Below are 21476 nucleotides of genomic sequence, written 5' to 3' on the forward strand. Positions count from 1 at the left end.
CCCTGAGCACCGCCAGGGGTAATTCCTGAGTGCAGAGCCAGGAGTGACCCTTGTGCATCGCCAGGTGTGACCCAAAAAGCAAAAAAAAAAAAAAAAAAAAAAAACCTAGGAATCCGATATGATCCAACAATCCCACTTCTTAGAATATACTTCAAGGGCCCTGATGACTAAAAGAACTATGGTACATCTACACAATGGAATATTTTGTGGCAAAAAAAGAAGCAAGCAACTTGCTGCTCTGTGTGTGGATCTGGAGAGTATTAGAGTATCAGGCTAAGTGAACTCAGTCCAGGAGAGGGCAGAATGATATAAAAACAAAAACAAATAATCAAACAAAAAAAACAAAAAGATTAACAAATATCCAAAGACCATAGAAATGAAGAACATGAGAACAGGTCTTTAAGCAGGAAGCATCCCATCAGGGAGGGGATGCTGGCAGTTGGAAAAGTGTTATGCATAAAACTGTATCAGTAACAGTATAGTACAGTACCTAAAAGGAAAAAAAAAATTGCTTTCCATAAAAGCAGACTGTGGGATGTGAGGGGAACTAAAAGCCAAAAGGGGACATTGGTGGAGGGAAGAGGACATCGAAGAAGAGACTGATGTTGGAACACTGTATGCTCAGTGTAAACTCAATTAAAAAAAAAAGATTTGGGGGGCAAAAGTGATAGTATAGTGGGTAAAATGTTTCCCTTGCACCCATTTGACCCAGATTCAATATCCCTGGCACCCCATATGGTCCCCCAAGCCAGCCAGGAGTGATCCCTGAGCACAGAGCCAGGAGCAGCCAGGTTAAGTCCACACATTGCCGAGTGTGGACCAAAAGTTGTTGGACACAACAACACAACAAGAAGAAGATTTTAGACTGAGATGAGTTAATTTGAGAATACAGAAAAGACAGATAAAATACTTCACCTTCTATCAAAAACAAATGAGAAAGGTTTATACTTAACTGGAAACCCAAAAGGAGAAAGTGAAAACAGCGGGTGGGCTGGAGGGCTAGGAAGACAACTTGTAAAGAAATGGCAGGATCATATTCCAGGACGGATGGAAACCACAAACTTAAAGACTACAAGTATGACATGTTCCAACCAGAATAAAAGGAATGCATGCTTAGCTCAGCTCAGCAAAACTGCTCCTCAAAGACAAAAGGCATAAGAACAGTTTGAGGAGAGCCGTGAGGAAGGGAAAGACTTCACAGAAAAGACCAGTAAAAGTGAGCTTCTTACAACAAAGGACGCAGACAAGCGGCAACACCAGCAAGTGATGAGAGAAACTAACCAGCAGCCTACCACGGTCTGTCTGGGGCTGCTCTGCAGGAGTAAGCATGGAACAATGGCAGTCATAGAGAAAACAACAAAGGGCACTTACTACCAGGAGACCTGCTCTTAACCAGGCTCCCCCACTCCCTCTTCTTTACGAGCTGTATGCAACAGTGCTCAGGGCTTACTCCTGGCTCATAAACATCCTAAGTGAGGTAATAAGAAACTGGAAATGGGGCTGGAGCGATAGCATAGCGGGTAGGGCGTTTGCCTTGCACACGGCCGACCCAAGTTTGATTTCCAGCATCCCATATGGTCCCCCGAGCACTGGTAGGAGTCATTCCTGAATGCATGAGCCAAGAGTAATCCCTATGCATCACTGGGTGTGATTCAAAAAGGGGGAAAAAAAAAAGCTAGAAACTGGGGTATATGCGGGGGCCGGAGCGACAGCACAGCGGGTAGGGCGTTTGCCTTGCACGCGGCCGACCCGGATTCAATCCCCGGCATCCCATATGGCCCCCCAAGCACGCCAGAAGTAATTCCTGACTGCAAAGCCAGGAGTAACCCCTGAGCATCGCTGGGTGTGACCCCCCCCCAAAAAAAAAAAAAAAGAAACTGGGGTATATGCGTAGGTGTTGAAAACTGGTGAGCTCGAGTGATCAAAATGATAGTACAGTGGTGGGGTGTTTGCCTTGCATGTAGCCAACCCACGTTTGATTCCTGGTACCCCATATAGTTTCCCAAGCCCACCAGGAACGATCTCTGAGAGTAGAGCCAGGAGTAACCCATGAACAACACCAGGTGTGGCCCAAAAACCAATGAACTCCAAAGAAGCAGGAACAAGGGCCAAGGAGACAGGTTGAAGGACCAGCAGACACATCTTGCTTCAGGAAAAGTTCAGGTTTGGTCTCCTGAACCCCACTAGGAGGAATCCCCTGGAGCTAAATAGGGAAGATAAATGACCAAGTAAGGGGATTCCTGATTTCCACACAGGTGTTTAACACAGCTCATCTGGGGGTCTTTGTGTTCACTTTGACCCCCAAATAAACCTCCTGACTCCTGCTAGGGTGAGGCATCTCCACTGTCTAAGAAACATCTCCAATTCTTGAGCAGGAAAAAGAGGTTCAGCCTGCAGTGCTTATTGATAAGTCCTCCTACTTTTCTGTACAGTTAGAAATAAAGGGGGAGAAATGTTGGCTTAAACAGTGCACTGTCCAGAAAAAAACCACAAAATGACTGATAGCATCTACCTTAGTCTGAAACACAGATCGGTATGAGATGGACAGAATAAATAGTATGTAGATAAAAGCTGCAAGTGAACGAGGGTAGCAAACGAAGTTCTATCCAAGCTTTCTTTTTTTGCATCACACCCAGCGATGCACAGGGGTTACTCCTGGCTCTGCACTCAGGAATTACTCATGGCAGTGCTTGGGGGACCATGTGGGATGCTGGGAATTGAACTCGGCTCTGCTGCATGCAAGGCAAATGCCCTTCCTGCTGTATTATCGCTTCAGCCCCTCCATGCTTTATTTCTTATAAGGAATTATAATCCATCCCCATCTAAAACAAGTCACCTTCACGTCTTTTCTATGTAACTCAAATATTGCCCTTAGCTAAGTAAAATGGCTGATGGATCTTTAAAAATGAATTTGATAAAAAAAAAAAGTTTGAAACAATTATCAGGAAGAATGGGCTACCTGCTCCCACCTCCCTGTACTTCCAGAAGCCCTGTGAGCCGTGCCCACATGCCCTGCAACCTGCCTTGTTCCAGAGACTCAGAAATCCTAACAGTCCCTGCAACCTGCCTTGTTCCAGATACTCAGAAATCCTAACAGTCCCTGCAACCTACCTTGTTCCAGAGACTCAGAAATCCTAACTTGTTGCAACTAGCTACAACAAGTTCTCAGATAGCTGCTCTCAGCTGAGACCTCAAGGGCAATCTTGGGAGGGGGAGCAGGCCAGTTCTGGCCCTGCCAAAGCCCTAACTGACACACTTATGTCCAAAGCTCTGCAGTACTGGCCAAGGATATAACATAGAAGCCTTTCTCCCTCCTCCCCTCCCCCGCTCTCTCCCTCTCCCTTCCTCTCTCCTCTGTTTCTTCTCAAGTAGGGGTCATACCTGATTCTGCACTCAGTAAATACTCCTGGCAGCGCACCATATGAGCCAAACAAACTCCATGAATAAAAATATTAACAGAGAAGGCTTAACTTGCAACAACAGCTTAGTAAACCCTCAGACATGGACTTAATATCCTCATGTGAAATATAACAATCTTTACAGATTTTCCTCTATGAAAATATTTTTTGATCACTTCATTAGCCATTTAGTGGTAGTAAGCAATATAAAATAATTACTGTGGGTCGGCTATGGGAACAGGTTTCTCAGATGGCTGGGAACTTGAAGACAATGAAGGAGGGAAGGTGACAGTGGTGGTGGGATTGGTGTTGAAATACTGAATGCCTGTAACAAATTATCATGAACACAATGTTTAAATAAAATGGGAAAAAATACATAAAGGTGGTGAGGGTTGGGGTGCAAAAAAATTAGTTTGAAACAATTAAAGTCCATGTATTCAAACGCCCTAAACAGCCTGAGGCGTAAGAAGTGAAGGCTTTAGAAAGGAACTGACTTGTGTGGAGCCTGTCGGACCTCTGGAACGACTTCTTCCCCAGGCCCAGCAAAGGGTTCTCCACTTTCACGGAAGAAGAAAAGCTGGAGTTGGCGTTGTGAGGGGTGCTCGGCTGTCCGTCACACTGCTTTCCTTCCCAGACGGCTGGGGGAAGAGAGACCAGGGACACTGGAATTAGACAGAAACCCAGGAGCCCAGCGGTCGTATCATTCAATGCGAACTAAAGGGAGTGTCGTGTGAAGCAACTGACCCTGGAAATGTGTTTTGCGTCTAAGAATTAAGTGTCAAAAAAGTACAATAAAACCTGCAGCACAGGTTTTATTCTATCCTGTCAGCACATTAATTTACTCCTGGTAATAAACTTCCCTCCTAACAAAAGTACAAAGTTGCAAAAATGCCAGAAAAATTGGACCTGGGGATGGCGCGGTGGCTCTGTGCAAGCGCAGGGCCCGGGAGCCGCCACACGCCGTGAGCTCAGCTGGAGCAGCTCTGCGGTCTGACGCTGGCACGCCGCGGCCAGGCGTGTGACGCCCCAGCCACTGCAACAGCTCAACAACGGAAAGGGACGGGGTAAACATCAAGGGCACAGCTTAAATCTGACCGGCCCCTGAGACACAATACCAGCAGTATACCAGGTGAGATTAAAAACAAAATTAGTGACCAACTGGTGGGGGAGTGAGTTGGGTTAAAGGGGCGGAGGACTCTGGGACGTGGGGACAGTGGTGGAGGGGGTGTGGCACTCTGGCGATGGAGGAGCAACGGGACCGTGCACGCATGACTATGAACACTACTGTGACCCGAGTTCCTCAATTACAATGAAATAAAACCATAAAATTATAGCACCAACAATCAAAACTTCAAAGGCCTGCGGGAGTAACTAGTGGGCAGACAGCAGGTATTTTTAAGAAAAAACCATTTTTACAAGGAAACTAGTGTAGATGGTCTGGAAACATCTGCTTCCAAGGTTCCTGATAATTTGGCTAGACAATTTTGATGTCAGACGTCGCTCTCACTCTCACAGTCAAATCCCACAGAGTAGTCACAGTTTGGGTTTCGGGCCAAACAGCACTGCCACTCCAGGCTCTCTGCTCAGGGGACCGTGTGGCGCCAGAGACAGAGGCTGCCTCCTGCATGCAAAGTCTGTGCTCACTAGGCGATCTTTCAGCTTGCCATTATGCATTTTCTTTTCTTTCCTGGCCATATCTGGCCATTGCTCAGGGCTAACTCCTGCCTCTGTGCTCAGGGACCACTAGTAGCATTGCTCAGGGAAACACAGACTTGGCCGGCAACAAACAGAGGTTTGCTGCGTGCCAGGTGAGCACCTTGCCTGCTGTACTAGAGAAATCGCATCATCTATCCCATTTATCCTAGAAGGATTTGCATTGGTATTTTGGCACTCCAAGGGGAGAGTAATTTAAAAATAAACAGAGTATACAACTTTAGAAAAGCGACATGAATATAACAGAAAATCAGTCTCACAACAAGAAGCCCCACAAACTGCCTACCCGGTTTGGCAGGTGCAGAGTCGCTGGCTGCCCTGACGGGCTTGAGGGCAAGATGCTGGTTGGAGGAGAGCGACATGCTGGGCCTGCATTGCTGCTGCTGCTGCTGCTTCTTCTGCTGCTGCTGTTTTAAAGCCTACGAAAAGAAAACTGACTGTAAGAAACAAAGCAAACCAGTGCTCAGGAATAACTTCTTCAGTGATTAAAACAAAAATAATCCAGTATTGTTACAATCAAAGAAAATAATCTTAACCAATTATCAATTAAACAAAAGTCTAAATAATCCTAAAGAACTTTTGTTTTACTTTTTATTCTTTTTTTGGGGGGGTTGTGCATAATGGGTGATGCTCAGAGCTGACTCCTGGCTCTGTGCTCAGGGATCACGCCTGGCAGGGTTCAGGAGACAATAAGGGACACCCAGGATTTAATCTGGGAAGGCTGCACGTAAGTCAAGTGCCCTAGCAACCTTGCTATTTCCTGGCCCTGGATATTTTTCTTGTTTTTTCCCAGCTTTCATCCGTCATATAAATGTTAATGTGAAAAAGTCATTTATCTTGAAAACAAAAATCACAAGAAAGTCCATGTACTTCCCATTCTTGTGGTAGTAGCAATTTCTGTTTTATCATTCTGGAAAAAGAATTCTAAGTCCAGCCACACGAAGAGAACCACTGCATAAACTTTAGTAGAAATGTAAATACTAAATTTATGTTAAGTCTGGATAACTGAGTTTGTTCTTGTTATAAGAGCAAGAAGACTCTCACAACCCTATCTTAGCAACGCTGAGATGAAAAGAGAATAGAACAGAAATCTTTTCATTCTAAATTCTAAAAATTATGTAGGTTCTAACTACTCCATAATCTTTTTATTTCTATAATGGTCTTAGTTTACAGGATAGAAAAACCAACACTACTGAGAGCAAACAGACTGAATAGAAAGACTTAATGTCCCTAGTATCAAAGGCAATGTTTTGACTCAAAATTAACTCCCCCCCTCAAAAAAAAAATAAGAAAATAAAGCTATACTTCAGGAAAAAGTTGAAAGCCTGTGTATGGCATTGCTAAACTGCAGTTTTACATAGGAGATTGTGGATTAACTGGCTTCTTGTTCCTGATTTGCTCTTCAGAAAACAGTTTCCTTTTGTTTAACATGCATATACATCTCTGGCCAGGCTGTGTAGACACGACATCCACATGGAGCTCCTGGATCTAAGCTGTCACTGAGAAAAAAGCAACTCACAGAATCAAGGGCTTGGTTTACTTTCACCCACAACGTTTTTTTTTTTTTTGCTGCTTTTTCTGTTTCTGGCCACACCTGCTAGAGCTCAAGGCTCACTCCTGACCATCCTCAGGTCCGTCCGCATGCCGGCATCGGACTGGGATTGGCCCCTGTGCTTTCTCTCTGGCTCCTCACCTATTTAAGAGGTGAGACAGGAGCACAACACGCAAGCCTGACCGTGGAGTACAGCTTCTCACTCTCTGCTGGCAATCACTCCAGAAAACATTCCCGGGGCTTTCTGGGAGGCAGGGTAGGGTAGTCATTCCTTGCTCAGAATCGCCAGGTTATGCAAAACATAATAAAACTATTTAATGCCATCTATTTATGCTGCGGTCAAATAGATTTAGATACATGCTAGAAACGGAACACCATAATGTCCCTATTCAAGAAATTATTGCTTTTCCCTTTCTCAGTAATTGGAAAACTTTATTTCTAACAGTTTTAAAACAGTAAAAAAAAAAAAAAACCGTTATTGATGGCTAAAAGAGTAAAGTAATAATTGTTACAATTGTCCATAGAGATATGCCCTGAAGAAAATACATTTGAGTTCTAAGATTATTACATGTGCAATATAGGAACAGAAAAGGTAGGTATACATTACCTGAATTCGCTAGCAAGGTTTAAGAAAATACTCGCCTTCTCCCTATAGGAATAAACTACCTTGGGGGCAGAGATAGTCCAAGGGGCTGGTGAGCACGCTTTGCAACAGGCCCAAGTTCAACCCCAAGACAGAGGTAACAGCACCTGAGCCCCGCCCCAAAGTGCCTCTCCCAGCCCTGCCCCAATCTATCTTGTGCTCCCGAACATTTCCTAAAGACCTAAGAAAATACGAGTGACTACAGAACACCCAGGCATGTAGGAATTTATTTTATGACATTTCTGAATAATCTTTAGTGAAAGCATACTTGATTTAAACACTTTCAAGACCTAAATTTTTTGAGGGGGGCCACATCCAGTGGTGCTCAGGGTTCACTCCTGGCTCTGCACTCACAGATCACTTCCGGTGGGGCTGGGGATCAAACTGGGTGCTGGGGACCAAAACCAGGCAGCTGCAGTCAAGGCAAGTTCCCTACCTGCTGTACGCCCACTCCGGCCAAGATTTAAATTTTTAAAAGAATCTTAACTTTATGGGTAACATATGAATTTCTATTTTTAACCATTAAATTAAAATGTTACATTAAATTGCCTTTATCACTAGTTTCTATTCAGAAGTAACCATAGCCACTGACTTATTTCGTACTTACACACAGCAAGTTTGTTTTTGTACTTATACATCTGTGTATATATACCTTCATGTTCCTATTTTTTAAGAAGCCCAAATTTTATTAACTGTATCTTGCTCTACACATTGTAATAAAACTTTCCTAATTATTATCTCATTTCGGTTTGAAGGCCATAGCTGCAGTGCTGGGTGCTCCTGGCTTGGTGCTCTGGGTACCATATAGAGCTGGGAACCAAACCTGAGCTCCAGCAGGCATTCTATTACTCTGAGTATCTCCCCATTCAAACTTACTTTTGTTTTGGGGTTAATCTGTCAGCGTTCAGGGCTCCCTCCTGATGGTGATGCTCAGGAGATCATGTGGTGCTGGAGGCAGAATCTGGGCCTCTTCCATGCAAAGTGTGAGTTCCAGACCTCTGAGCTCTGTCACCAGCCCCAAACCACTGACTGATTCAACATTTACACAGTGAGATTTCTTTCTTTTTTTTTTTTGTTTTGGGTCACACCCGGCGATGCACAGGGGTTACTCCTGGCTCTGCACTCAGGAATTACCCCTGGCGGTGCTCAGGGATGCTGGGATTTGAACCCGGGTCGGCCGCGTGCAAGGCAAACGCCTTACCCGCTGTGCTATCGCTCCAGCCCCCACACAGTGAGCTTTCTAAGTCTACACATACACACAGAACAAGTTCATTAAAAACAAGCTTGAAATTTTGTCAAATATTTTTAATTTTGTCTATTTTTATTAAGGAATTCTCTGATATGTATTAGGCTACTTGCAAGCTTTTGATATTACAAACTTTAATGCAAGTATTTGTATAAATCTGCATATATGTGTGTATGTATCCATGTGCATCTATATGCAAATATGAACTTTTATGGTGTATACATACTGGGTTTTTTTTTTACATTTACAATTTAAAATTTAAATTTTATGAATCTACAAAAAATCTTTCAAACTTACGAATCTACAAAAACTACTGTAATTTCTAGTTCCCCAACAGGCTGTACGTAGTCAATTTTCCACAAACTTGTCAATGCTTATTATAAACAAGCTATTTATACCATTTGATGATAAACTTAAGTGTTGTTGCAATGGTAACCTAATTGCTAGTGTATTTTGTTGTTATTTTGTTTTGGAGACAGACCCACCCGTGCGCAGGGGCTTACTCCTGGCTCTGCATTCAGGGATCACTCCTGAAGGGGCCTTGGGGGGCCATATAGGGTCCAAGGGATCAAACCTGGGACCGCTGCATGCAAGGCAGGTGTCCTACGTGCTATACTGTCTTTCCAGTTTCACTAGTGTGTTTATATTTATTGGTCATTTGCATTTCAAAAATATCCACTGCCATTTTTTTTTTGAAAGTCCAATAGAGACAAATGGGAAAAGAGGAGATGGGTCAAAGCGCAGAGTCTATGCTTTGCCATGGCATTCCTGGCACTACATGGGCCCAGAGCACCACCAGTTGGATTCCTCAGCCCCGCCGCCCCCCATCCCACCTCCAGATATATAAGGGGGAAGGGATGGAAGCAGAAGAGAGAACTTTTCATAAGTACCACAGAGAATAAAAGATACATTATAAATGAACAGTGAAGAGCAAAGAAAGAGTCATTCAATCGTCTGTACATCTAGCTACACACCAATGTTGGGGAGGAAAATGAGATGAAATGGACTATTTTCTAGAAAAACAAACTTCCAAAATCAGCTTTAAAAAAAAAAAAAAGCAGAAAAATCACAGGATACCTGTAGCAGTACATGAAACTGAACTCTAGAGAAATAATATTAAAAGATGAAAATGGGGGGCAAAAAAAGATGAAACTGGGGCCTGCGAGAGCTCGATGGGATGGAGTACAGGTCTGCTTGCAAACACGCGTGAGTCTCAGGTTAGTTCTCCAGCATCACGTAATAACGCCAGGAACAACTTTTGAAAACTGAACCTTGAGCACCACTGAATATGGCTCAAAGACCAAAAACACCCATCACAAGAAAGCAAAATTGACTGAACTTTCAAGGAAGTGAGAATTTCAAAAATTCTCTCCAAAATCCAGGAAAAAAAACGCAAAGAGCTCCAAACTCATTTAATGCTTTGAAACAATCCTGATTACAAAACTGTACAGGGACAGTAAAGAAAATAGCAAAATCCAGAATAGTATATTTTAAAAAAAAAGGCGACATGTTAAAAAAAAATAAGCATTTTATTCTGAAGAGTGGGTAGACTGAAAGAGCAAAACGACCTCATCAGCCCAGTCTGTGCTGAGGAAAGCGCCGACAGCTACTCGTCAACTATCTGCAAGTTAGGAACAAGCTGAAGAACTCTGACATTGCTCCTTGAAGGGCCGAAATGGGTCCTTTCAAGAAATAGCTGGTTATCGCTCGAGTTGTGAGGTTTCATGTAAGAGATCAGACTTCCGGTAAACAGACTAAGTGATTACCTGCTTTAGTGCCTTCTTGCTGTGCTTCTGTGATGGAGAAATGACTTTACCTGCTGGAATGGTGGGTGATGGGCAGCCTGACTGAGGAGAGGATGGCTGGGACAGTCTAGACGATACTAGGGGGAAATGACAATAAAGAATTTTGTTATCAGAGTCGACGGCAAGCACCATTCCTTCCCCAATCATAGGCTGCTACCTGTAGTAAGAACTGTGACCAAACACTTTTGGGAAGGATCTTCTTTTTGGAGCTCTACTGCAAACAGCCTCCCTTTTCAGTTAATTTCCTCAGAAAGCTCTAGTGAGGATGATAGGATGGGGAAGGGATGGGTGTTAGTATTCATGACTTTTCATTCTTGAAGCGTTCAACAGCAGTGATTGAAGAAGGAAGCGGGAAGTACACCACGAGTCATCAGAGAGACTCTAGAGACCAGTGGATGGGATGCACAGTCTTCAAACAGGCAACTCGCAGGAAAACACGGTACAGTGGAAGAGCCCTGGATTACAGGATGGGTCCCCGTTCTTGCCACCTTCAAGATTCAAGGCAGGACCAGGGTGACAGAGCTCAAAGCTAGTGAACGTGCTTCCATGTGGGAGGTTTTAGGGATAATCTCTGGCACTGCCAGGAGCAATCCTCAGAGCAGAAGGCCAGGAGTAACCTCTGAGCACCAGAGTGTTCTTCAAATCAAAAATGATTTAAAAAAGAAAATAAAAGCAGTAAGGCCATTCTGCCTCAAAAAACAAACAAACAAACAAACTACCATAAGGGCGGGAGAGACAGTACAGTGGGCGGGATGCTTGCTTTGTATGTGGCCAACCCAGCTTCGAGCCCTGGCACCCCATATGGTTCCCATGCACCAAGCATCATCAGGAGTGATCCCGGAGCTCAGAGCCAGGAGTAAGCCCTAAGCACTGCTGGGTATGGTGCTTCCAAACTCCCCCTGCCCCCCCCCACACACACCCCAAGTCAGTCGTTTCAGATCTCTTTGTGAAGGGGCACTTCAGGATTTCTCTAACAGAAGCAATGTCAGTTTGCACAGGATATAACAATGTTCTTGTTCGGCTGCATGGGGTAAAACTCAGTCTTAGGGAAATGAGGGTTTTCCTTATAAGAGCCTATCTTATGACTTTTGTAATACACACAGCAATAAGATCTTCATGTTCAACAAGAGTCTAACAGTGTGCTATTTATGAGACAACAGAAATTGCTGCCTTATCCTGTAATAATAACGGCAACAAAATCCTGCCAAGCCATGACCGACGTGAAGATGCACGTTTACTGCTCTCTTTTTGAAGTGTTACAGGCCAGAGCGATAATGGCATTCCCATAGCCAGGTGATGCACTTTCATGATACAAGAATGGTGCAACATCACCATTCTTGTCTGGTCTTGTTTTGATTTTTTATTCTGACCAATGTTTTTATTTCTTTTTTTTTTTTTAAGTCACACCCAGCAACGCACAGGGGTTACTCCTGGCTCGTGCACTCAGAAATTACTCCTGGTTGTGCTCAGGGGACAATACGGGATGCTGGGAATTGAACTAGGGTCGGTCGCGTGCAAGGTAAATCACCTACCTGCTGCACTATCGCTCCAGCCCCTCTGACCAATGTTTTTAAAGAGACACAATCGGGCTGGGGCTAAAGCTCAGTGAGGCCACGAGGTTTGATGTCCCATCAACAAACCAAATAAAAGGAGCATAATGAAAATAAAGTTTAGTTTTTAAATATTTAATGATGTTTCTCTTAAGCATTTTGCAGAAAAGCTGGGTATATCCACCTAACCCAAACAGTGGCTGATAACAAACTAACCAACCAAAATAACCCCAATAGAGAATGTATGAACTATATTTTGAAGCCTGGAAAAGACACAATAATGCTATCGGTAATTATCAGAGCAAGATGGAATGTTTTCCCCTCAAGGCAAAAAAAAAAAAAAAAGTCTTTGACAAAGGAAATTATAAACCTATGTCAAAGCCAACTGAAGTTAGTGATGAAAGTCCAGGGGCACCGATGCGAGACGGCGATCTCCCCGAGCTGGCTTCATGGCGAGTGCTGGGCTCAAGATGCAGAGGAAACTTAAACTTTGTTCTAACTTTTAAAGACAGTGCTGCCAAACTACACATAGGAAACATGATTTAAACCCAAAGCTGGTTGTTCTGAGTGGCAATGCTGTTTCTGGAAAGAGACACCGAATTTTATCAGAGGGAGAAAGTATTACGCTGTCTTCTCTTGGTAGGACAGTGTCTGGGTCCTCCGAGCAGAGTCCCTGAAGGCGCAAATGCGCCCTTACGGCAGGCAAGGTGCTTAAAGATACGCACCTAGAAATTAGGCACACAAAATGAAACATTTGCTGCTAATAAACCACTTATTTGAAAACAATTTTTGTTTCTGGACCACACCACGGTGGCCCTAAGGGACTACTCCTGGCCTCTACTGAAGGGGGGTGATGGGGAAACGTGGGTGAGGGAAAGAGCCCAAGCCTCCCTACGTGCATGGTATGCATTCAGCCCACTGAATTATCTCTCCAGCCTAAAACAAAATTCTGTAAGAGGTAAGAGAATCTGGGCCAACTCTGAAGTGCACTGGGCTTACTCCTGACTCTGTGCTCAGGGACCACTCCTGGGTCATATGTGATGCTGGGATTGAACCAGGGTTTGCCAAGTGCAAGATAAGGGTCTTAATCACTGTTCTGTTTCTCCCTGAATTAATGATTTTTAAAATTACACAACCCTGGAACCAACAGAGCATGTGCCAATGGGCTGTGCATGTGCTCTGTACATAGGAGGCCCAGAACCACATGGGCCTGTGAACACCACCAAGAGTAGGTCCAAGAGTAATGAGCAGGGAGTCGCCCTGGGAAACCAAAAACAAACAACTTGAAAAAAAGGAAACAGGGGCTGGTACAATAGTCCAGCGGAGAGGGCGTTTGCCTTGCACGTGGCCAGCCATGGTTCAATTCCTGGCATCCCACATGGTTCCCCGAGCACCGCTAGGAGTTATTCCTGAGTGCAGAGCCAGGAGGAGGGAGAGAGAGGAGGGAAAGAGAGGAGAGAGAGGGAGAGAGAGAGAGAGAGAGAAAGAGAGAGAGAGAGAGAGAGAGAATAAACGTGACAAGCCCTGTGCCCCACCCTGTTTTAAAAGCTAGGCTCTATCTAGAGACTGGGAAGATAGTACAGCAAGTGGAACACTTGCCTTGCATGTAGCCAACCTGAGTTTGCTCCCTGGCACCCTAGTCCTAGTCCCTGGTCCCCGGAGCCCTGCCAGAGTGAGCCCCAAGCACAGAGCCAAGAGTAAGCCCTGAACCCTGTCACGTGTACCCCTCCCAAAAGAAAAGGCTAGGCTCTATGGTAGACACGATTTTCTTCCTACCCTTATACACATTCCTCCAATTTTATTCTCTGAAATAACTAGTTGAGTCGGCTACAAGGTTGCATGCAACTAAAAATCTGAAAAGATTCTTAAGGGAATGTACTTGTACCTGCTGTAAAACTAGCCAAATTTCACATTCTAATATATATATGTATATATATATATGTATATATATATATATATATATATTTTTTTTTTTTTTTGCTTTTTTTGGGTCACACCCGGCGGTGCACAGGGGTTACTGCTGGTTCTGCACTCAGGAATTACCCCTGGCAGTGCTCAGGGGACCATATGGGATGCTGGGAATCAAACCTGAGTTGGCTGCATGCAAGGCAAACGCCCTACCCACTGTGCTATTGCTCCAGCCCCCAACATTCTAGAATATTTATTTTTTTTTTATTTTTTTTTTTTAAATTTTTATTTTTTATTATTATTATTTTTTGCTTTTTGGGTCACACCTGGCGATGCACAGGGGTGACTCCTGGCTCTGCACTCAGGAATTACCCCTGGCGGTGCTCAGGGGACCATATGGGATGCTGGGATTTGAACCCGGGTCGGCCGCGTGCAAGGCAAACGCCCTACCCGCTGTGCTATCTCTCCAGCCCCCATTCTAGAATATTTAATCTACAAGAGTACAGAGTAAGGGGCACAGCCAAAATTCGAACTTGATATATTTTTACAATAGTGGGCTAAATGGTAGTGATAGAGAATTATGCCCATGGATGAATCTCTGGAATCAGTGTCACACTGGCTGGAAATAAGACGGGGCAAGAAGATTGTACATTGAGTAAGGTGCTTGACTTGCATGTGGCTGACCCCTGTTTGATACCTAGCACCCCATATGGTCACCCCAGCCAGCCAGGAGTGCGATCTTAACTCAGAGCTACGCATAAGCCCAGAGTGCTGGTAGTGTGGCTCCCAAACACAGAACAACAACAACAACAAAAAGGCTAAAAGATTATCCTGCATTATTCCACTATGTTCTGAACCCAGCGACCAGTATTATCCCGAGACAGAATAAAAGCAGGTAGGATCTGACATTTATATGACACAATGCAATGCTAATTACACCAGGATGTCTGGGGAGAAAGAGAAACTAACATAAAACATATGTCCACAGTAAGTTAATACAGGAGAGGGAATAAACAGTTGGATATTTTCACGAAAGTTTGACACACGGCTGGGTTTTTGCATTTTTACACTGAGTACCAGTGCACAATGGGACTGGGAGGGAATGATTAACAGTTTCCAAATAAATGGCTGGGGACCTGATCCAAGGTGGGTGGGAAGGGTATGGAATAGTGCCAAAATTTTAAAACAAGAAACCAAGGCTTCCTAGGGCTACATCTTTTAGATGGTAACAAAGTTAGAAATAAGACTGAAAAGTGACCAGTAAGTCTCCCACCAAGCCCAATTATAATCTTTCAGTACAAGGTGACAGAGAGAAAAATAATCCTTCACATCGCTTTCTTACCAGTTTTACTTTTTACTATAAATGAACCTAGCATCACTAATGTCACACCAAGGAAATATTCTACACACAACAAATGAACTTCAACAGAATGGAAAGGAATGCTCGTGGGTTATTTAACAATGATTAAGAAATAAATTGAGGGGCTGGAGCGATAGCACAGCGGGTAGGGCGTTTGCCTTGCACGTGGCCGACCCGGGTTCGATTCCCAGCATCCCATATGGTCCCCTGAGCACTGCCAGGAATAACTCCTGAGTGCAAAGCCAGGAGGTAACCCTTGTGCATTGCCAGGTGTGACCCAAAAAGCAAAAAATAAAGAAAGAAATTGAACTGGGGCTGGAGTGATAGCACAGCGGGTAGGGTGTTTGCCTTGCACATGGTTGACCCGGGTTCAATTCCCAGCATCCCATATGGTCCCCTGAGCACAGCCAGGGGCGATTAAAAAAAAAGCAAATAAATAAAATAAAATAAAATAATGTAAACAGCGCTGAGCAGGAAAACGAAGAAGCTAGCCCACTGACTCAGACTGAGTGGACAGGAGGATGAAACCAACAGAACAGGTCCCTTTCCGAGCTGGGTTTCTTGTGGCATGTGGTTACGAAAACCTGAGAGTCAGCTGGGTTACCATTCCCCAATCCAGACCACAGATCTTATTTTCCTAATAGATTACTTTATTGGGCCATGGTGATAGACAGTGGGCAGGGCTCTTGCCTTGCATGCAGACATTCCAGGCTTGATCACCAGCAGCCCATATGGTCCCCGAGCCCTGCCAGAATGAACTAGGAGTAAGCCTGGAGCACCACTGAGTGTAGCCCCAACACCCCCCGCCCCCCATTACTTTATGGCTACTAATAACCGAGACTAGAAGTAAGACCGATGATCAGTTCCCATATTCTTCTCACAAATGCCCTTTCTCAGCCAAACTTACTTAAGGCTTCTAAAACCACTGTTCATTCAACCTTGGTGCCATTCTATGTTCCCCTTGCATGCTGCCCCGTCATTCCTAGAGGTCTCACTCTCAAGGGAAGAAGAGTCTATTAAAATTATCTGGGGTCAAGGATGTGGCTCAAAGCGCCTGAACTCACGCCGAGCACTGCATGCCTCATTCCCCTGCATGTCTGGGTGTCGCTCCTGTGGCCACGAGCAGCCTGAACATCATGGGGGACCACTGGGTGTGACGCCAACAATAATAAAAGAAAAATTTTCTTATGCCTCATATAAATGTACTTATTAAGACATCTACCAATTACCAGCATCTTTTCCATACCTTTAATATAAAGAATTGTCAAGGGGACCCATATATCATTCAAATCGGTTTTCCAAATACCTTGTAGACAGTACACACTGGAAAAAAGGGTGACTGTAACATGTAATGGTATATTTTCTTAGGTTTTGCAAGTAAACTAAAGGCCTACACAATCCTTCAATATGAACAGCTCAACATATCAAGGGCACTTCTATTTAAGAGCAAAGCAAATATTGTATCTGATCAGAAACAAAATGCTTGCTTTTCTATAAACATACACATTTAACAAATTCTGATCAAACGATCAGCAGTTACTCAGCATTTGAGTAGTAAAACTACACACAGAGAGGTGGAGAGGCAGTTCAAAAGGCCAGGGTGTGTGTCTGGCAAGCCCTAGGAACCACCTGGGCACCTGAGCACTGCCAGGTATGACCCCACCACTGAACTACTCAGCCCCTCGGGCAGAGTCACTGGGAGCAACCCTGACTCCCCTGGGCACTGCTCGGATGACATCATCCTCATCCTTGTCATAGTATATTAAAAAAGCCAAGCAAAGGGGCTGCAGCGATAGCACAGCGGGTAGGGCGTTTGCCTTGCACGTGGCCAACCCAGGTTCAATTCCCAGCATCCCGTATGGTCCCCTGAGCACCGCCAGGAGAAATTCCTGAGTGCAGAGCCAGGAGTAACCCCTGTGCATCGCCAGGTGTGACCCAAGAAGAAGAAGAAAAAAAAAAAAAAAGCCAAGCAAAATATGGAAGAGCAACCCAGTTAAGAAGTATTTAAGATTTCAGGGGCTGGAGCGATAGCACAGGAGGTAGGGCATTTGCCTTGCACGCGGCCAACCTGGGTTCGAATCCCAGCATCCCATACGGTTCCCTGAGCACCACCAGGAGTAATTCCTGAGTGCATGAGCCAGGAGTAACCCCTGTGCATCGCCGGGTGTGACTCAAAAAGCAAAAATAAAAAGTATTTAAGATTTCAATGTTTCGTGGGCCAGAGTGATAGTACAGTGGGTAGGGCACTTGCCACTGCCCCCAATGTAATCCCTGGCATCCCATATGCTCCCAAGCCCAGCACCAGGGAGCCTGGGCACAGAGCTAGACCTACCGGGTATGGCCCAGCACCCACCACCCTAAACTGTTTTCAGAAAATATTTAAAATAAAATTCAGTACTTGTGGCTCACTAAATCTAATTTTACATAGTTTATTAGAGTAGCTTCTACTTTATTAAATTAACTATCTTGAAGTTATGTACCACTGAGTATAAATTCAGAAGGGACTATTTTTCATATAAATTATAGCACTGAGACCCTTCCACTTAACAGATTACTACACAAGAGTTTATTATTTGTAATGGGTACATTAGACTTTAAAAGCTCTGAATATAAAATTAGTGACTTAATTTAAATTAGTGATCTAAAATAGAATTAATATTTTCTCCTTTAGGCCCCTCTAAAACATCAAAGACTATTTAATATTTAAAATATTTAAAAGAATAGTAATTACAAAATGAAATCCACCTTTTCATAGTGGGATGACTAACAGTGGAAGAAACCGTAATAACAAAGTTTCCAAATTATCCTAATTTTCAAAACTAGTAATCCTTCTCTCTCAGTATTTGTTCTCTTAATAGTCTTTTGTTGTCAGAATTTCACTTCCACAAGTGACAGACCCTTTTTAGGCCCAAGTCCCTTCTTCCTTCAACAAGTACATTCCACTAAAGGCGGGGCGAGTGGTAGCTTCTGATGCACTCAGTGTCCTCTAAGCAAGTAGGCCACACTCAAACAACTTCCTGTGCCTCTGCACGCATCTCAAGTCCCCAGGTGCTAAGGGTAAAACCATCTTCAATACACAACAGAGCTAAAACTTCCAACTTGGTCAAGCAACAACCCCAAAATAGTATGTCCCCAAAAGCCTCTTCTTGTATAAGGTAACTAGGCCTAAAGGAATCTTCCTCCCCAGTACACTTTTTAATGAATACATGTCTGCATTTATTCATGGTCATGCAGAAGTGTAACACTCAAATAATATTAGAGGGAAGACAGATAAGTAACTCCAAACACAATACCTCTTAAACCCAATTTAAAATAGTTCTGAATAAGCAGTAAAATTAACGTTAGCTCATGCTTCTGGAATTACTAAAGCCCTTACTGCTTAAAAGGTAATATAGCTTACAATTATTTTCTTAAAACACTTTAAAAGCAGACCAAAATATAACAACTTTTCTCAATTAGAAGATTAAAAATAGTAATTCTACAATTGCTTCATGCTGCAAATTTTCTATTCTCTTTCTGGAAAAAAGACAGAGACTCTAACTATGGTCATACAAAAAAGCAACAGAAATAGTTTATTTTAAAATCATCAGCATTCTGGAGTCATTCCACCTTACCTTGGCTTGGAATTCCATAAAGCTCTTTTCTGAACATTATTTCCTGTCTGATAATTAGGAAACCAAAACTACAACTAAGTTCTTCCGCTTTACATTAAAAATCAAGAAACGAGTTCTAATATTGAACTGAATTTTAAAGACCTACTCTATGTTCCTATCTGACTGAAAGGTATAACTCAAGAATGTTTCTATCGATTTTCAACTAGAAGTATCAGTTTTGCTGTCAGAGCTCTTTATTTTTGTACATAAAAGGAAGTGGGTTTTGATACTATCTCAATGTGCTTCCTGTCTTACAATGCATTTGAAATAAAGTGATGTCAGATTGAGAGTAAGAGCCCTAAGTAAGAAAGCAATAGGCACAGTGCCTTAGCTTTATTAATAACTGTAACTGAAGCAGAACAGTTTTACTGCATGCTATGACTATCACTGCAGGTTTTTTCAACTTTAATTTGTATTGACCACAAAAAATTCATACTTTCATTATGTAAAACTTTATAATAGCTATGCCATATACCATTTGTATAATCCATGAATGAGAAGGGCGTATTCTAAGAGACCAGATCACTCTTCATTCCTTGAGACTATCAGAACTGCTAGAATAAATGAGAATTCTGCATGGTATTATGTAGATAAAACGAAATCCTTCTGAACACCATAGTCTATTTTGCTCTGGACTTCACAGGCTGCCTATACAAATAACTTTCACAGAACATCGTCTTGTTGGGGATCACACTTGGTGGGGTTTGTTTATTCTGGCTCTGCACACAGATCACTCCTGGTGATGCTTGGGGAACCGTATGATGTGCCAGTGGCTAAACCTGGGTCAGCCACTGGTCAACAAGGCAAGCACCTTACCCTCTCTCTCTCTGGCCCCAGAACATTCTTAATGCAACTGATGGTATTCAATACCTTGATGATTTCTACAAGAACTATGAATGAAAGATGGTTCAAAAACAATGTTCTTGACATAATTTTGAATTTGCTACTACTTTACAGTTCTTTACTGTTATGTCTTCTATAGTTATGCCAAGTATACGGTAAGGCCATACATAATTTTAATCTATCAATTCAGCTACTGACAATGATATTCTAGTATTATTTTTCAGATCTTCCTATTACACACTTGCTTTAAATATTTAGAGCTTTCAAAAGACTATTTTTAGCACTTATGCAACAGTCAACATTCATACTGTGGTGTATATGACTCCTGGAAAAGCAAAGACCTCCTGAACCTTGATCTCGCCCTCTCCGGTCACACCAGAAAACCCAAATCTTGCCAAATGACTGCACTTACCCTGTAATTCGGTTTCATTCTGTATCTTAGAGCAAAAAATTATCTAATTTGAAAAGAAAAATTTCAATTGAGGAGAACCAGAGCCCTTAATGCTCTCTCTGCACCTTGCCACATACAGATAGATAATCAGTCACCTGGGGACCTTGAGACCCTGAGCCACATCTCTTTTCACTAGTTTAGTAAACAAAAATACATGTGCATTCTGTGTACAGGCCCAGCTTTGTCTGGTCTTTATTCCATTTGTTTCTAACAAAAGAGGTCTGGTGTCGTGCTCCAACCGGTCATGCTCTTCAGGTGAAAATCATCTGTTTACAAGATTGCCCAAATTACAAGTAGTAGCTATATATAGCAGAGAGCACAGATAATGCTACCAGTGATCCCAAGTATGTTCAGGAAAGCACACTTATGAACAGCGTATAAAAATAAGACTATTGTTCTGACATAGCTCTAGATTAAACAGTTCTGAAAGTTCTTTAGTATGTCAGGTAACCCAAACACAATACTAGCCTTTAGCTCAGAAGACTGCTTACCCATAACTCAAGGGTAAGCAAGCTTGTCCCGACCCTAAGAGGACGAGAAGCTAAGAAAACTCTTAGATGTCTATATTGCTCTAGAATATCACTGTTTCAGTCCATACAAAGGAATAACTGTGAGCTGCTTAAATTCTGGCTTATTAAGTACAGCTGCATTTATAAACGTGGAGAAGAAAGGATTTTCCTTCTTCAAAAAGACTCTGACAGGAAGCTACCAAAAATAGCAGTAATAGTTAATAGAAATGTAACCTTAAGTGGAAAAAAAAAATCCATGAGAGGAAAGCTGCAGTGACAAAAGCATTACTTCCTACAGGTTATTTTTTGGGGGGTTGGGCTGAGGGGGTGGGTAAGCTATAAAGCAGACATCGAAAAGGATGAGGTAAAAACCTAGCAGATTGGATGATTGAATTTATTTAGTCACTGCTAGCAGAAATGAATAGCACTTGATTTCTTAATAAGAAGAGGTTTATAGAATAATATATTCAAATTTTAGAAAGTAAGAATAGAGGGGCCGGAGTGATAGCACAGCGGGTAGGGCGTTTGCCTTGCACGCGGCCGACCCGGGTTCGATCCCCGGCATCCCATATGGTCCCCCAAGCACCGCCAGGAGTAATTCCTGAGTGCAAAGCCAGGAGTAACCCCTGAGCATCACTGGGTGTGACCCAAAAAGCAAAAAAAAAAAAAAAAAACTAGAGCTATCCTGCCCAGTAATATGGCAGCACATCAATATGCAACTATTTGGATGTACATGAAAGTCAGTTCTTTGGTCACAATAGCCCTATTTCAAGTAATCAACAGATACACGTGGTAAATGGTCACCGTGTCTGGCTTGGACAGCATGGATAAAGAACATTTCTATC

At 43.1% G+C, this 21476-nt stretch overlaps 1 protein-coding gene across 4 annotated transcripts in view; it reads right to left on the minus strand.

Moving 5' to 3' along the window:
- The window catches only part of ASXL2 (ASXL transcriptional regulator 2), a 103371-nt gene that overhangs the window by 23618 nt on the left and 58277 nt on the right, over positions 1 to 21476 (minus strand). For 3 of the 4 annotated variants that reach the window (XM_055120766.1, XM_055120765.1, XM_055120767.1), the window contains 3 exons: positions 10319 to 10434; positions 5398 to 5530; positions 3893 to 4036 (listed from right to left, as the gene is read on the minus strand). In XM_055120766.1, coding sequence (XP_054976741.1) covers positions 3893 to 4036; positions 5398 to 5530; positions 10319 to 10434 — 393 coding nt within the window. The remainder of the gene's footprint in view (positions 1 to 3892; positions 4037 to 5397; positions 5531 to 10318; positions 10435 to 21476) is intronic. The other variant, XM_055120768.1, reaches the window with a different exon arrangement.

The sequence above is a fragment of the Sorex araneus genome, chromosome X, assembly GCF_027595985.1.
Source record: "Sorex araneus isolate mSorAra2 chromosome X, mSorAra2.pri, whole genome shotgun sequence".
Taxonomy (NCBI): domain Eukaryota; kingdom Metazoa; phylum Chordata; class Mammalia; order Eulipotyphla; family Soricidae; genus Sorex; species Sorex araneus.